The sequence below is a fragment of the Strix uralensis genome, chromosome 16, assembly GCF_047716275.1.
Source record: "Strix uralensis isolate ZFMK-TIS-50842 chromosome 16, bStrUra1, whole genome shotgun sequence".
In the NCBI taxonomy this organism is placed as follows: Eukaryota; Metazoa; Chordata; class Aves; order Strigiformes; family Strigidae; genus Strix; species Strix uralensis.
The window spans coordinates 5,518,138-5,535,305 of NC_133987.1; the positions used below are offsets into that span (position 1 = coordinate 5,518,138).

The 17,168-nt window shown below is 48.3% G+C and overlaps 2 protein-coding genes across 2 annotated transcripts in view; both read right to left on the minus strand.

Moving 5' to 3' along the window:
* The window catches only part of LMF1 (lipase maturation factor 1), a 203,101-nt gene extending 192,971 nt beyond the window's left edge, over nucleotides 1–10,130 (minus strand). Inside the window, exon 1 of the mRNA XM_074886014.1 lies at nucleotides 9,932–10,130. Coding sequence (XP_074742115.1) covers nucleotides 9,932–10,130 — 199 coding nt within the window. The remainder of the gene's footprint in view (nucleotides 1–9,931) is intronic.
* A 1,808-nt stretch (nucleotides 10,131–11,938) lies between these two features.
* Nucleotides 11,939–17,142, minus strand: LOC141950862 (uncharacterized). Its single transcript, XM_074886258.1, has 2 exons — nucleotides 16,552–17,142; nucleotides 11,939–12,695 (listed from the first exon to the last, which is right to left on the minus strand). The coding sequence occupies exons 1-2, from the start codon at nucleotides 17,028–17,030 to the stop codon at nucleotides 12,449–12,451; spliced, it is 726 nt and encodes a 241-aa protein (XP_074742359.1). The 5' UTR covers nucleotides 17,031–17,142; the 3' UTR covers nucleotides 11,939–12,448.
* Between the last annotated feature and the right edge of the window lie 26 nt (nucleotides 17,143–17,168).

Genomic DNA, 17,168 nt, shown 5'->3' on the forward strand with positions numbered 1-17,168 from the left:
AAAGCTCCCTGTAAGTGAGCGACCTGACCCAGCACAGAAACAGGAGGCTCAGCCCAGCTCTGTTAGACTCTGCGTGACCCTACGTTAGTCACATACACTATTCATCTCCCCATGCAGATGAGGTAAACAGCTTAATTGCACTGCAGAGTACGAGTGAGAGTAATGCATTCATTTCAAGACTCTCAGACAGAATTTCCTTTCTACAAAAAGCATTCGGAAAGGAGACACCGAGAAACCCTCGGCTCACGCACAGATACCGGGGAGCACAGTGGAAGCAGCCACAAGAGCACACGCAACTCCCTTCGGCTCGGCGGCAGCAAAGACACAGCTGTACTTTCTGACCCCTCCTATTTCAGCTTCACAAAACATTTTGCAGTGTAAATAGACAACAGCTCCAGCATGGGCTTTGTTGTGGATGGTGATTTACAATGTCTGCGCTCCCAGTTCAAATAACCCATGGCAGACTGAAAGCAGATTGTTGCCTGTGAGGTTATGTTGTCCTACAAAGCCAAAGCTTATCTCCATTTTTACATAACACCTTCTGTGCATCTATCAAATACTGGATTATTTCCTTATATTGAAAACACTTAATATTTCAAAATACTGTTAATGAGACAGCTTAAACTCATACCGTTCAAGAAGGGTCCAAAGGACACCTTAATTCTTTTGGCAGCATAATGGTTAATGGTTATACACTGCAATTGCAGAATACAGTAGTCATACTATGGGCTGACCTTCTGGATCCTCTCACATCCTGGTAGGTTAGAAATACAAAATCTTAATATTTTCCTGTCCTCTAAATTGCTACTTTTTACATGTCACTATAGCTCTCTCATTTATAGTGTCTATGCTCTTGCACTGAACAATCTTAGAACAGCCAGATGCTTTTTTTAACAGCACATAAGCAATTTAATTACAGATTGTAGACCTAGAATTTGATGTTCTACAGAGAAAGTTGGTCAGCTTCTAGGGATTATCTCATATTTTAGGAATCTCCTCCAGTTACCAATTTGCAGTTCGTAACTGCAGTAATCTCCATTTCTCAGAAAAAAAAATGAAGGCCAACATTTCCTGATTAGGCTCCATACATTTTGCTCCCAGCAGCTAACTTACCCATCTTTCAAACATTTTCCAAACACCAGCCACGTCACACACAGCAATAGCAGAGGACTCGCAAAAGGCCGATTTGTTTCCCCCCAGTCCCCCTTAGTTAATGATCAAATCTGTTTCCTTCCTTATCTGAATACTGTCATTCTGCAAACACAAATTCTGGTGTTCATCTGGTTGGTGTCTCTCACTGGGAACACTGGGGGAAAGTCTATGTGAAACTATATCCCGAGTTCAGGCCTGGATTCCCGTTTCTTTGAAGTCTGATTAGCAACCAAAAGTCTGCAGCCCCAGGGAATAAAAATAAATGTCCCATTCCCCCCAGACACGCACAAAGGTCTCCAGTGGATCTTGGTTAATCCACTTAACGCTTACTCCACTTTTTTTTTTTTTTTTTTAAACACACGCCATGCATTTTGTTCTCATTTGAAAAACCGCTAAAACTCACAATCCAACGCGTATCTGAGGTCACTGGGAGGGTTTCCATTGATTTCAACAGATCCTGAATCACAGCTCTAACACAATAAAGTTGGGGGTTTAATTGGTTGTGTCTCCTTCTGTCTGTCTTTTATACACAGCAAAGGATTTTACTAACAAATAAAAGACACACAGAATATTTTATTCAATTATGGACAGGGAAGGATAAGAGAAAAACTGATCGCAACACTGAAGAATCAGTTTCGGACTGCAAATTAAGTGTTTTATATTTTAAAGCATTCATATTTTTCTACCAACATTCAGTTCGGCATCAGAAAGCCTGACACGTGAAACCAGCACAAGTATAATACTTCTGAGCCTCAGAGAGCTTAATATCTTCATTTTTGGCATTTAAAAAAATAAAGACCAACTCTGCCTTAAAGCTCCATGGCTTCATTTCCCTTGATTAGCACTGCTGTTTGCTGCAGTTTTCCAAAAGTGCTAATCAAATTCACCTCTAAATGCTACAGAAATTGCTGCCCCAACCCATAACTGCTAAGCAGGTTTTTTTTCTAAAAAAATCTAAATTAGACCCCTGCACAGTATGCAAGATAAACAAGGAAAGGGTAAATTAGGAAAAACAAACTATAGCTATTGCAGAAAAGTACACATTGTATGTACAAAATACTGTACAGCCTTTTTAAGTCTGAAAGCAGCAGACTGCATTATAGGTTGGCATGAACTGCACAACTAAAGATGGGCTCCAAAGTGGTTTTCTCCCAGAACACCGATTTCTCCCAAGACACCACACTGCTGATATTTCGCACGTTACCATTTCACAGCTAAATCCCACCTGCAAACGGCCCTACTTTACGGAGAACTCATCTAACCTGAAACAATCCTGACCATTCCACTTAGGTTTCGATCCATCACCCTCCCAAGCCATCGCCAGCGCCGTTTATTGCTCACACGTGTGCAGCATTTCCTAGACCTGCTGCTCCGTCCCGGATCCAGCTCCCTCTCCTGGACACTCCCCAAGCTGAGCCGCTGTCTCGCACCACGCCGTGCTCCCTTCTCCACTCATCTCTGGCATCTTTTGGAGCACCTTTGAAAGGCACATCCCTTAGGCAGCACCCACTTCTCAAACACCCCCACCAAATCACCTAGACCTGCTCCTCCAAGGCACCAGCTATGTCTTCGAGAGGCTTCGCCCTGTAGGCAGTGGTTCCCACGCTACCCGACACACGCAATAGTCGAAACTAAAGACAGATTCCACAAAGGATTTCAGCAACACAGGAGATGAACAGATCCAGGGGAAAAAAAGGGAAGTTATTTATCAGCTTGGCATTGCTTCCTTTCCCTGAACCCCTCTCAAGAAACTGTATCCTTAAATTGACTGTAACACAGACCCCGCTCCCTTCTCTTTGATCTTGGCTTAGTCTGGGATGGGGGGGGGGAAAAAAGTCCCTTTTAGCCCCCAAAGTCTGTGCTTTTCTTCCTCTTCCTTAACCCCTATTCTGAAACCTTCCCTTTGGCCTTGTATTTGGGGATTTTCCACTCTCCATCTTCCCACTCCCTCCAGGTAAACATGGTCAAACAAGTTTGCTTCCACCTTGGGCACTGGCTGGCACGCTCACTGCACTGCCAGGGCATGGGACAAGGTTAATCGCTTCTCTTGTTTGTCTTGTACCTTCTTCCTGGCAAGAGGGTGGCAGAGCAGGCCTATAACACGAACCAGAATTCACCAGGGAGTAAGTCAGCCAATGCTGAGGGGACCCACCTACGCAGCGTGCTGGGTTCAACCACGCCACGGGGTCCAAGGCATGGATGGAGTCTGCTCGAGCAACGGCACTGCATTCACCTCAGCCTCTCCAAATGCTCTGTAAAGCCGTGCTCTTGGGTGTCTGCAAGGCTCGTGCCAGCCCAGGGATGTTCCGATCTCTGGCAGCAAAGAGAGAAGGATCTTACCCAAAGGGATGTTGAAATGGCAAAAGAGATGCTGAGCCGGCGAGCACCGCTGTTAGCCAGGCAGGCGGGCAGCGTCTCAGTCACCAACAGAGCTGCAAGACTCCACATCCTGCTTGGGAGAAGCTGCCTTCCTCCTCAGCAAACCCAGCTCCTGCATTTGCAAACTTTGGGCAACGCACTGATCAGCATCTCCTGCCAGTTCAGGATTTATTTTTCCATCCAGAACAGCAAACACTTGCATTTCCACGTACTAGGCAGCTTGTCTCCACCAGCTCCCGAGCTACCTCCAGCTCATGCACGTATTGCACCGAGGAGTTCACGGCAGCTTCCCCCAGGATGGAGCAACCTGAGGCAGGGCCCCAAGTCACCCACTCCTTCCAGCCCCTTTAGCAGGCCAAACCCCTCAGAGCGACTCCCACTTTCTGCTATCAGCTTACAAAATGAGAGCATAACTGAGAAGGGTGCTTTTTCAGAGTTCAGAATATACTTTGCCAGCCAGGATGCAGAAGGTGATGTTTGCCCATAGCGATCCTTTCCAGCATCGCAGGTGGGAATGATGTGAGGCCACAGCTGGGCTCCTAATCCAGGGACATCCCCTGCACACTCCCAGCACAGCTCTGCACACCTTCAAGTCTCCATAAAACCCCAACACCTTGCCTATCACCCCTGTGGCTGCTCACTGCCTGGTCTTTTTACCAACACTTCCTGCACTTGGGAGTTTTCAGCCCATGCCAGTCTCCCCTGTTCCACCTGAAGCACTTTGCCAGTCTTCTTCAGACTATTCGTTCCTTCGCGGATTGAAAAAACTCAGCCTCAGCAACTCCCATGCTCCCTCCCACTCAGGAGGCAGAAGGAGCCTTTGACAGCTCACATGGGAGCACGCTCCTCTACCTGCTGCGAGCTGATCTTTACATAAGTAATACATGTAAATTGTCGTCAACTGCTAATAGACCTTCACTACTTGTTCTCACCTCAGAAGGTGCTTTACTGTACTTTTCCATTAACTCCCCCCCTCCACCTTCTCCTTCCCCTCCCAGGCTCTTCTCTCCCCCCAAAACTGAACACGTTCCTTGTTCGAACCCACATGCTACCAATAAACACCACCCAAGCATGCAACACAAGAGTCGCCCATCTGAAATGATTTGGTCTATCCATATTGCCCTGTCACCTCAGTTCCTTTCCCCCAGCCCAGGCTCAGCCTGTCATGGTAGGAGAATGAGAGAATCCCATTCTTCATGCTCTGTAAAGATTTAAAGATGTGAAATCCAAAACTTTCCGGTCATATGGCTTTCTCTCTCCCCCCATTAAAAGAAGTCTTAACTTTTACTTAAAGCCTAAACCACAAGAAGAAATGAACCAAGAGCACAGAGCTTTGCATGAAAACCAAACTACATTTTGCACACACAAAAAAAATCTGCCTGGAGCCATATATCAAGTGCACCTTTGACCCAACAAGGCATTCAAAAAGGCCCTATGCTGGATGCTGGCAAGCTGAGGTTGTACTACCGAAAAGAAGAAGGGGGATAATATTCATGGTATTTTCATTATTATCAGAAAAATGAATCAAGTAAGTTTTCAATTGATAAATTCCCCTGCAAAGTTTTGCAACACAGAAGCAACAACACCGTAGTACTGAGCAAAGAGCCAGAGTGAAGCCAAGCACCCCCTTTTCATCGTGCAACCTTACAGCCACAAATAAACACACAACAAAGTAGTCTGTTCTTAACACTTTTTTGTTTTATTGCTATTCACAGCAAAGCTAAAGACTTTGGGGTGGTTGCTTTGGGGGCTTTTTAAGAGCTTATCTCCCCATTGCCTCTTTGTTTGAAATAAGGTGAAAGCAAACAGAAAAGGCTGGGCTGTGGCACTACTAAAAAACTCCCCCATAGGACCCAAAACCCCCTGCAGCTGGAGGATGCCCTGAGAAGATCCCTCTGCTCCAGACCAGCTCTGGGCAAGCAGCAGACTGGAGATAGATTCTCTCCTTCTCAGTTCTTGTTATCATTTCCCCTAAACTACCACTGCTTGCTATGAATTTATCTTCCCATGGTGAAAGCGCTTTGTTCAGGACCAGACACAATTGCGTCTCACTTACATGGCTCTTTCGTGCAGAGTTAAATGGGGGGCACGTAGCTTCCTAGGAGGACACAGTGCTAACATGCCGCTGTCGTACAGACTTGCTAACAAGCATTGTGCTGAAATAAAACCTTTCAGGGGAGAAAAAGTGTCAGAAGATGTACTATAATCCTGACTAGGCAAGCTGAAAGCTACTGGGAGCCTTTTAATGTAACTGAGGGAAGAGGAGAGGGAAAGCAGGGGAGATGGCTGAGAGAAGGGAGGAAGGACACCGGGGAGAGCCAGGAACCTACAGGAAGCCAAACTCCCCTGAGAAGGCTTTAAATTTCAGAATTAGGAAGAAGTAGCATGAACCTCCTGTAGCTCTAGCTCTGGGGAAAGAAAATACTACTCTTAATACAAAAGGAGAAGGAAGATAAACTGGGTTTAAATAATAGCTTTTATTTCAAAGCACTCTACAGAGCCTGGCTGAAATTGGGAAGGGTAGTACCTTAATTACTTAAACTTCTACATCTCAAATCTAATGATAGCAATCATCCAAAAAGGGCACTTAACAATGATTTAGAAGGAGGGTAAAAGGAGCAAATAATGCACATTTGTTGTCAAGAGATTTGGGAGCAGCTATTTACCTATAACAGCACTTCCAAGAAGACCTCAAAGACTTTCTGCATTGACAAAATGTCAATCGTTGCCTTAAAGAAGAAACACACAGTGCAAGACCAGGATGGAAAACCTTCAAAATCTCAAAACGGCATTTCTCCAACCCTCCCTGTCCCATAAATTACTGTATTAGAGACTGCAATTAGCCACTGAAGGACAGGCTGCAATGGTGGAAGTCTGTGAGACAAGTCTCTTCACCTGGCACACCAGTAGCATATAGAGATGCCTCTACAGAAACAGTGAGGGGTCTGGGCAGCAGAGCATGGGGTAAGACCTCCACAGTTGTTCTCCTCCTAAGCGTTAGGGGCTGGATTCTGTGTTACTTCACACTCTCCTCCTTTGGAAGGGTTTTACCACTTGGTCTGCCCACACTTACTTGGTGGAGAGAGAGGTCCCAGATCTGAAAACGTCTCTGCGGGCAGAGTTTACAAGCGCACAGTGCTAGTATTAAAACCAGAATTGCGCAGACAGGCGTTTCATTTACCGTAGCGCTCGGCTGGGAGGACCCCGCTGGCACAGCCCCATTGCAAAGAGCAAACCTCACTGAGCACTTTCAGCTTGGATCCATTTTCCCTTCCTTCCCATTCCTGCAAGCAGCAGGTGGTTTTGGTCCCTGACCTCCACAAATCGTCAGAGTCTTTCCCACCTTCCCATCACTAACCTGCCTCTCAGACAACAGCTGCTTTGCCAGGGACTTCCCAGGCCCTGGCTGCTTCTGGAAACCCCCTTCAAAAAAAAAGAAGAGGGAGAGCTGTTACAACCAAAGGGAGTGGGGGAGAAGGGAGGGCACACAGAAGGACACTTCGCACCTGCCTTGCTCTGCCTCTCCTCCTTCCACAGGAGGAGATCCAAAGGGAAAGCATCTCCCCAGCTCACATCAGGCAATAAAACAACCTCTCGAGAGCAGAGTGGGGGGCAGGAAGGAGGTGACAGGCCCCCAGGTCATGCTTAGTGATTCTGCCCCTCACCTCAGCATCACTGCATACCCCAAATCATGTTTCTCTCCATCCCATCCACAGGGTCCTTCACTCTCCCACCCCTCCCTTTCCACCTAGGAGGGAGAACAAGCTTTCAGCTCACACAGCTGCACTAATAGGCAGCAGCTACAATCATCAGGGGGTGACCACTTCCCTGATACTTTAACACAAGGTCCTCCCCAAAGGATTTGTTGCTTAACACAGCAGGAATGAAAGGGTTACGTTTAAAAGGGTGAAATGAAAGAAGGGGGAAAAACAACCCACGACTGAGGAATGTCAAACTGTCACAACGGCATCAACTGTTTCCTCAGCAAGTCTGAGACTCTGCGTGTGCAGAATCGCCGCGTCTGGGAAAAAAAATAATCTGTCAGAGTAAATGGTTCCATCTTCAGAAAAGAGGTTGGAAGAGCAGCTTGGCACAGAGACTTTAAATTGTTTTCTGCTGTTTCTAAACTCAGGCTCTCGGAAGAGATCAAAAGGCAACCCACCTTCCCTCGAGAGCATCCCACCCCAACAGCCGTGTCATGGTTTTGCAGCCTTTGACAGAAGAATCTGCCTGTTTGCAATCTCTCCATCTCAGACACACCAATTAACTTCCACCCCACAAACCCTTCGGTTGTCGGCTGCGCAGTGTTTCCCCCGTGTTGGGATCAGAGCTGGAGCCCGAACACCGCTGCAAGTGACAGCCGGAGCCAGAATCTGACCTGTCTCAAATCTGGCCCAGGTTTCTGGCTTTGGGTTGTTGGGCTGTTACTCGACCAAAACAAACAGCTGAAATCACTGTTACCTGATTGCAACCAATAAGAAGTTGCATAACGAGCAGGTAAACTTCTCCTCTCTTGCACTTCTTCCATTACAAAGGACAGAATCATCCTCCCATCCTGCTCTGGGACACAAATCCTTTCCTCTGAGGCTACCTCTCTCAAAAAGGTCTCTTTACCCTGGACTGAGGAAGCATTTTGGGGTCTCCTCCCTCCTTCTGCCACTCCCAGGTGTTCCCCTTCCCCTCTCCAATTTGGAAAAGTGCCGAATCCAGTTCTTCTCCCTATTTTCTCTCATCCCGCTTTCACTCACCAGCCTGCAATCTCAGCTTCATCCTCTGGCGTACGCATCCTCGCTCCCCCTTTCTCCTTGCAGCCTGCAGGTTTCAATCACTTCCACGCTGTAACTCACCTGACCCCGAATCGGTGACTCACTCCTCACCTCTTACTGCTCTCATTGTCCCAAATCAGGTCTCCCACTCACCAGAAGGTCCCATATGTTTGGCCCACTCCCCTCCTCTGCCTCATCATCCCCTTCCCAACTCCCACCCCTCCAGCCACCGCCTGCTCCCTTCCCACTCCCCCCACCAGCCCCTTCCCATCAAACACACCACCACCCTACGGGCCAGCATTTGGTCCCAGATGTGGCACATTTATAACCCTAAATCCACGACCAGAAAGCAGCGGCCTCCACTGAACGCACAGCGGAGAACGCTAATCAGTTTTTCATAAGGAAACTGCAAACCGAGCTACGGGAAACTCAGCAGTCTGGATTTACACACGGGGGAATATCGGAATCACTTTCATTTTGACTGAAAGAGTCATAACCCCGCATTTCACTGAGAGCTGAAACCAAACTAGAAACAGAGCACGTGTCAAAACCATACAAAACTACAACTTCTGCATGGTTTTGATGCAAAATAATCTAAGCAGGCTGGCAGCCTACAAATCCTAACGATTTTGTGGACAAATCTGGGGCAAGTTTAAAATTTGTAACGTAGTGTGTTACATGTCAGTTTAGGTTTCACTGTGAATATTTTTTAAGTGGAACACTAGTGGGCTCCGAGCATGGCTCACAGCGTTACTTGCCAAAGCGAGAGCCAAATGAGCACAGCCAAGGTTGGAAGCTCATTTCACCATTAACTATTTTCAGGCCATGTTAATTGTAGGTCCCAATTGGTAGTGTTGGCACCAAGGACGTCATCTCTCTCCAGTCCTACGTAAGATGCTAAAGACCTGCTTCTGCATAGGACAAAGAGTTCCTCTCTGGCACAGGTAGCTCACAACATCTACCTTGAAGAAAAAGGATGACCAACTCCAACCAGCTCTGCTGACAGGTACCAGCCTTGTGGCGTGAACAAACTCTCCTTCCAGCTCCACCAACACAGGAGCCCCAACATCATCCAACACCATCCCAGCCGCACGGTCCCTGTCCCACCATCAAAGCAAGAGTTGAAAACAAGAGGCTCTTCCCATTTCACATCTCACTCGTCCCCTCAAGCTTTGTGTACGCAAACACGTACCCCCAACACCCAAAATTAACCAGTATTTTGGTAAAAGGCAGGCAGGGCTCTTCAGTGCAATTGCTGCACCCCTGACACACCAGGATGGGGTCTGTACCTGGGAGCTGGGGCAAAGCACCTGCAGCCCCCATCCCGCCAACAGAGATTCACCACCGAGCACCTAAGATGGTCCCGGGCCTCCTCTCCCACCACAGTGGGACCCCACGGGAGGGCGAGCACCCACCCCTGAGGCGCCCGGGGGCTCCCCCCTTCCCCGTGTCAGGGGTCCCGCCTGCCCCACCGGAGGCTTTGCAGCGGGGAAGGCCATGAGGGACGGGGCAACGCCAGGACTTCACGGGTTTCCTGCTTGACGACGAGCCCGGCCGCCCCCCACAGCCCCGGGGTTCCTCCGGGACCCGCTCCCCGGGCAGCGGAAAGAAAGAGGCGCGGGGCAGAGACTCACAGTAAAGCAGGGCTATGGATCGCAGCAGCACGATGCGGGTCAGCCAGAAGGTACCCGGCAGAAGCGGCGGCTCGGCCCCGCTGCCCGCCGGCCCCACCACAGCCCGCTCCGGGGCCGCGGGGGCACCGTCCCCCGCCGCCGCCCGCCTCTGCCTCAGCGCCGCGCTGGGCGCCGCCATGTCGGGGCCCGCAGCGAGCATGCGTGCGGCCGGCCCGCCCCCCGCCGCGCCGCGCCGCGCCGGGCCCTGAGGGCGGCGGCGGGAAAGGCCGCGCTGAGACGGCGGCGGGGCTGCCCGGGGGCGGACACCGTGTCACCCACGGCGGGGCCCGGGGTTTGTGTGGAAAACCGGCGTTTGTACGGCCCCGGCCGCAGGGAGTGACCGTTGAAAAACGGCGAGAAAGTGCAAAGTTTAAAAAAAAAAAAAAAAAAAAATGGAAAGAAAAGGAAGGAGTTGGCTGCAAAACCCTGAGGCCGCGAGGAGGGTCTGGCTGCAGCCCCTTCACCTTCACCCGCCGCACCAGGGCTCCGTCCCTGAGGAATATAAAGTTAAATTCCTCAGGCTTTCAACATTTGCCACCGCCATGATTTCTATTTCATCTAGCCATCAAGCACTTGACTCCGTGTTGAGTTCATAAATACTGGTTGTTAGCCAAACTGCTTTAATAAAGCGGCCTCAGCGGTCATTGATGTGTTTAGACGTGCGTCGTGTATCCCGCTTAAGTAAATACTGCCGCACTAAACCGTTCGATGGTCTCTGAGAAAGTATCTGTTATCAGGTGTAACATTATTCAATGCTTTTCAGACTGTAAAGCGGTCCCTTCTAAATGCCTCTTTTGTTTTTCCAGTTTCCCATCACTGCTGCTTGCATTGTTCTCCTTAGAAAAAAACCTACATAATGGTGCATTGTATAGGGAAAGAAAAATAAGCTATTTGTTAAAGGCCTCTGGTATACTGCAGTTTTGCTCTCCCTTTGGATTAGCCACAAGGTTTGGCTAGATAAATTTAAATACATGTAAGCTAATGGTTTCCTTTGTGGGGTCTTTATGAAACTTTTACAGCAAATTCCACATTAAATGGAAATGTCTGTAAAACAAACTGGATAATTGAGGAAATTACTGAGGAAAAGCAGAGGGTTTAGGCTAAAGATGTAGCAAAAAAAGGAAGGGAACACTGAACTGGGTCGGTTTTCATTGCCGAGGATCGCTCTGAAATCTGCCAGATGCGCAGGTTGAGACGGTAGCAGGAACGAACACTGACCTGAGCTCCGGGGACATCGTGTGTCAACAGCGCCTTGCAACAATACGAGCTGCAAAGTTTTAAACCTATTAAATGGCAGAAAAATGTTGTTACTCTAAAGGACCGATCCAACTCTCATAAAAGGCAATGGAAGCCTTTCCTTTAGCTTTACGGGAAGATGGATCAAGCTATAAAGGAAAAAGTGCAATAAAATGGTAGATGAGAACATCAAATGACCTCCTCCCCGTTCTGCAGTTCCTGCTGGTACACAGCTTTGTGCGGACCATCTTCTGTGTCGGGTTTTCTGCTCACTTCTCTATTTACTGTCAGCTTTTATTTTCATGTGGCGATTTTGCCTCGTGTTCCCCCTTTTCAAAGTAAGGTACCCGAAACGAAAACAATGTAAAAACCAAGCAAGTAACGCAGACAAGATATTTAAGAGCGAAGCTCTGAGCCTTAAAGTCTCAAAGGGAAAGCGATTCATAAATGTCAGGCCGGCAGGCAGGCGCTGAGGCATCATTGATGCTGATCTTCATTCAACAAAACGCGCGCCGCCACGTCCCCCCGCCCGACCCTATTTTGCTGTGTTCCAAACAGCTGCAAAAGTGACAGAGAAACAAGCATTTACTGTCACAGCACCCAGCAGCTGTCCCCACCAGCACCTCAACCCTGCTGTCCCTGGCACCCTAAATTACTCTGTGTTCATTCAGGTCTAGTCTTTCGCCCCTCTGGCTGCCAGGAATTGGGTTTAAATGAAACAGAGAAAGTGAATGTGTGCAGAAATAACTATTTTGTAAAGCAGCATTAACATTTGGGGACTCTTCTAAAGAAAACATACATTCAATTATGTATAATGCAGTTATACACAATCCCGCTGAGCATTCAGCTGCGTTTGCTAAACGAGAGATGGGGATCTTGCAAAGAATTTGGGAGCTTCCTTCTACTAGTTAAGATTTTTCCAGCGGTAATATTTTTTCCATTAAAATCCCTGATCCTTCCCTGTGGAAATCTGATCTTTAACTCCAAGGTAAGCAGGATTAAGACTGAAAAGGATTTTCAGAGGAAGAATTACCTTTTTTTCCTCCTGTATTTGTACAGCATCTGTAATGAGGTGCTGATTCAGAAGAGGGATTCCTAAGTGGTACCATAGGACAAACAATTAGTAATCACAGTGATCATAATTAATAGAATTATGGTTCTCCATTATTTTGAAAAGACACTGTCCAGCCTGTGCTGTGCAGGAGGAAAGAAGAGATCTTTTGCCATCATCTCACCTGACCTTTAACATGTCATATACATGTGGGGAGTTGATCCTGCAAAAGCAAATTTTGTTTTGTTGCTGGCATCGTAGAATATTTGAACAGAAACAACGCATTGACATATCTTTTCCATTCCACTGGTTTTGGTCTTTAGGCATGCATGTTTTCTGGGACCGAAAGAGGACGCCATCCCTTTCGGGTCTGTAATTGCTTTCACCTCCGGGTCCTTGGCTGCCAGCACCACGGTGTGCAACTTCAGGCTGGGAAAGCTGCAAGATAAAAAGGCAGAACAAGCCAGGAGTTAACTTTTTCCACTGGGATATTAAAGAATTAATACTCATAAAAGCACTTGTTAGGAAGGGCTATTTTATTTTATTTCAGCAGAAATTCCACACCAGGCCCAATGTAACATGTAAAGATTTTCGTGAAGCCCTCACTGCCTTTGATGCACACTGAAGTCAAAGCTTTCTAAAAATAAAAGTCTTTTTTCTCTGATTTCTGCTGCCATGATGAAACTGAGAAAAGGGCTTAGGAATGCCATGCAGTCTGCTTGCATTTCAAACAGGAGAGAGGTCAGTGGAGCCCTGCCCAGTGCAGGTGTGCAGAGTTTCTTGTATCAACGCCAGGTAAATGTTCATGAGTTGGAAAAGAGCTGCTGGGGGACATGTTCCTCTATTGTTCGCCCTGCAGCTGCCAAACTATTTCTGTCCAGAAAAAGGAGGGATGCCAGAGCTAAGCACCCCATTAACACAGTAAAAACTAATATCAAACTATTATTTAAGCCTCTCACTTTTCCCCCAGTTCTCAGCAGACTGCAGCAGCTGTGCAAGGGGTGCAAGTTTGCATCCACGCACGGTGGTGGGAGCCTCGAGCTCCCCAGCTCTTCACAGTCCATGGCAGCACCTCTAATGATGGGCTTTGGATGAGGCTGTGCAATAAAAACTTGTGCTCGCTGTGGTGGGAGCACACAGTGACCTTCGTGACAGCACACAGTCATTTTTCAATCCTGCTGTGCAGGTGAAAACAAGAATTTCGAGAGCACAGCTAAGCACAGTGGTGGGAGCTGTGGAAATGCCGAGAACTAAATACCCCAAGTGTCAATTAAAATTTGCAAAAAGGTTCTGTCCCTTTTACTCCTGAATTGTTCAGAGCAGCAAGGCTCATTTCATGTGAACAGAAGACAAATTCTGGACCTAAACTGATCTACAAGCAGCTGAGCCATATAAATTTAGCCTTAAAACGGCAGAAGCAGACACCAGTTGTGTGCTGGAGCCTTCACAAGCACACAGTGTAAGATTGGATCCATCACTACAGTTCATCTTGAGAGCAAAGCTTTTCGGCTCTTCTCTGCTACTTTCATTGAAATTAGTTGAAAGTTACCACAGGTCATTTTTATTTTTTTTTTTTTCAGATAGCAGGAGCTTTCCTGAAAAGGATTAAACAATCTCTGAGTTGCCACTGAACTGCTGTATCCTCTGGGCAGAGCATTAATCCTGCAGCCGACAGAGGTTTATTTTAACACCACGCATAGGTTACTCTTATCTGATCAGGGGTTGTTTTCTCTTCGCCTGTAAGGCTCTTTCTATTTGCTCTTTGAAATTCCCATGTAAAATCTGTTCGCAGTTCAAAGGTAGCCAATTTTTGAAAAATGATAACTTTACTGCTTGACCAGATTAAGCGATAGAGCCCACCTTTGGGCTGGGCCTCCATCCAGCCAGGGAAGAAGTGCAGCAAGTGTGCACGTTGCAGAGCACATCCCATCATGTGCAGCAGTTCCTGTGTGCTCTCATGCTCTGAAAATGCCTTCCCTGTCTTCTACTCAAGATGAAATTTCTCCTCCCTGACATTAGCGGGGCTCTGACACCAATGCACACGCACACTTATTCCTGTATATCGAATAGGTCTGGCAGAGAGGAAGCAGGACTGGAGGTCCAGCCACCTCCATGCCATGGGGTTTCTGAGGGTTCCCAGGTGACAACTGACAGTGTGATGGAGCCAAGCATGCAGACCTTGTATTTAGTGTCTGATCCCCAGCAACGCTGGTGTGAGCTGGCCAGAAGCTTTATCGGAGACCACACCAGACTTTAAAGAAAATGAAGCAATATTATCAATATTGACAGGTAGCTGGTGGACCTCTGTGCTGCCCGGTCTGTCAGGAACAGCTGGCTCTGTTCCACCAAATCCTCTCTAAACATACCCTACTTGGGTGCACTCTTCAAGGCTCTTGGGCAACAGGAATCTCAGTTCTTCCCTCCCAGATCTGCACCCTTTTCCTGGAAATCCCTATGTCAGGGCCTGCCCTGCAGCAGGTTGGGTCAAGACAGAGAGGTGTTAAGCTGAGTCTAGATGACACATCGTGTGGGATCACTGCCCTGCAGCTCCGTCATTTGCCTGGCCCTGTGCAAACACTGCTGGTACTTTGTCATACAAAATTTGAACATGAGGCCCCCTAAAACAGATGATGTCACTTGAACCCGCTTGTTGTCCCAGCGTAATCTCATTCCGTTTCATGGATGAGTGAACTTCTCAGGAAATGGGAGCTACTGACTTTTCCCAGGTGCTGCAGCTCCCTCCTCTCCCTGCGTCGTCGTCTCCGCTTCTCGGCTGGGTGTGTGAGGCAGGGCAGCCCTGCACCCTCCGCCAGCTCGGCTGAGAACTGATGCTCGGAGACGTGGAATGGTTTGTGCAAGATCACCAAACCAGACGTGAAGCAGGACACGTACCCTGCTCTGGTTCCAGGCACTACCTCTTCCCCGTGCCCATCTCTGGAGTTAGAGGAAGCAGCTACCAAAAGTTGTCCTCCTCCTTCTACCTGCACTGGACAAAGAGGAATTCAAACGTGTGGGCTGGGAAATGCAACTCCCTGCCTCGGGCAGAGCAGGGGAGCTGTGGAAGGCAGCAGCATGCAAGGGGGAAGAAAACCAATGTCTCCAATTCCTGCTGTCCTTGGGGTCTTCTTTTGCAGGAATTTGACTTGCAGTTGAAGGCAGGGATCAGAAAATAGAGGCTCTTGTTTTTGTTCCTACCTCCGTGGGCTTGCCCCAAAGCTCCGAGCATCCCACAAATCCCTTCCCAACCTCAGCCACGCAATGAGGTTTGAATCTTCCGAGGAAACTACTCTGCAGGAGAGGCTGTCTTTGAAAAAATGAACTAAAAATAGAGATTATTGCTTTGACTCAGCCACCTCTAAAATGGATGAGATACAATTTACCTGACTCACAGAATTTCAGTAAGGTAAACTTAAAGAACTCTGAGAGCCTAAAGAAACAGGCATTATAGAAATGTCTGTTAATTATATGTCACAAGAGGAAAAAAAAAAGTTCTGCCAGGTGTCCAGCAGCACTGCAAAGCCACCGATCTGAAGCCCAGGGAAACAGAAACCCTTCCTCGGTCTCATTAAGCTTTGGATTGGGCCCTGAAAGAGAAGTTCAATTAATCCTCCCTTGCAAGTTCAACATATATAATACGCCTTAAGCCTTAAAGTCAATAATTTTTAAAATGGCACTTTGTAAAATTCTATTACAAAAAACCCCCAATAACCTTTGTCCAAAAGGTAACTCGCTTTGTGACTCTGCAAACTGAAAGCTGAAATCTTGAGAAATTACTAATAAGGAAACGAGAGAATTCTTAAGTAAAATAAAATCCCACTTTGCACTTTAACGGAATATATTCATTTTCACTTAGAAGGCATATGGACATTCAGGCACGTTTAAATCGTGTTACATTTAAATTTAAAGCGTACCCTTTATTTCAAGGTGATTATACATCGCAGTAATTAAACAAAATGCTCTCAAAACCACCACGTTCCTGTTACTTTTTAAATGCAGGAATTCTTGAAGCACTCGCACAATTTCTAGTTTTTTTCCTGTAAATCTTGTACTTGACCCTCTTTTTCCAGAGGGTAGCAGGGCTGGGGGGAAGCAGCGGCTAAAACTGGAATTTGGGGAGTTGCTTTTTGCCAGTCGCAATTAGAAGGCTGGATTCCGCGGATAATTAGAATCAAATGCTCCAAATAAATGCTGCAAAACCAGGGCTCGCTTCGAGAGGGGCAGATCTTTTGAAAAAGCGGATTATTTTTAAAAAAGCGGACCCACCCCCCCGCCCCCCCAAGACCCAAAGGCTCACCCCGAGGTGCCGCATCCTCCTCCGGAGCGGGCAAAGCCTCTGCCCTCCCGGGGAGATGCCCCGGGGCCGGGACCGAGCCCGGAGGTGGGGAGGCTGTGGGGCTCGTTTCGGTTGTTTTCAGCAATTCGCCGTTTTCCTCCGTTATTTGCCCGTTGGAAGGAGCGGGGAGCGCACGGCGGCCCCGGGGGCACCGGGGCTCGGCTGCCGGAGGACTGCACCGGCTGCGGGGGCACACGGGCAGCTCGGGCTCCGCTTGTAACCGGGAGGCACCGGTGCTTCTGCCGCGTCCCGACCCCCCCCCCGACCCACCAGAAATCCCCTCGGAAAAGAGACTTAAAGAAAGGAACCGGGGCACGAGCGTCCCGCCGCACCGGAGCCCCGGGAGGCGGTGGCTGCTGCTGCCGCCCCATCCCGGTGCCGCTCCGCACCGCCTCACCGCGGCGGCCCCATCCTGGGGGGCCCGGGGAGGGGCTCAGCATCCCCCCACCGGTACCCCCCAAAATGGGGCGGCGGCAGGGGGGTCCCTCCGCGCACCGGGCGTATAAAACACATCCACACCGGCGCGGGGGGGGGGGTCCCCGCTAGTACCGCAACGCACTGAAATCACGGGATAAAAT

Coding starts and splice junctions, on each gene's coding strand:
- LOC141950862 (XM_074886258.1), bottom strand. CDS start 17,030: ATGCTGAGCCCCTCCCCGGGCCCCCCAGGATGGGGCCGCCGCGGTGAG. Junction 12,696..16,551: donor GGAGGATGCGGCACCTCGGG/GTGAGCCTTTGG, acceptor TTTATCTTGCAG/CTTTCCCAGCCTGAAGTTGC.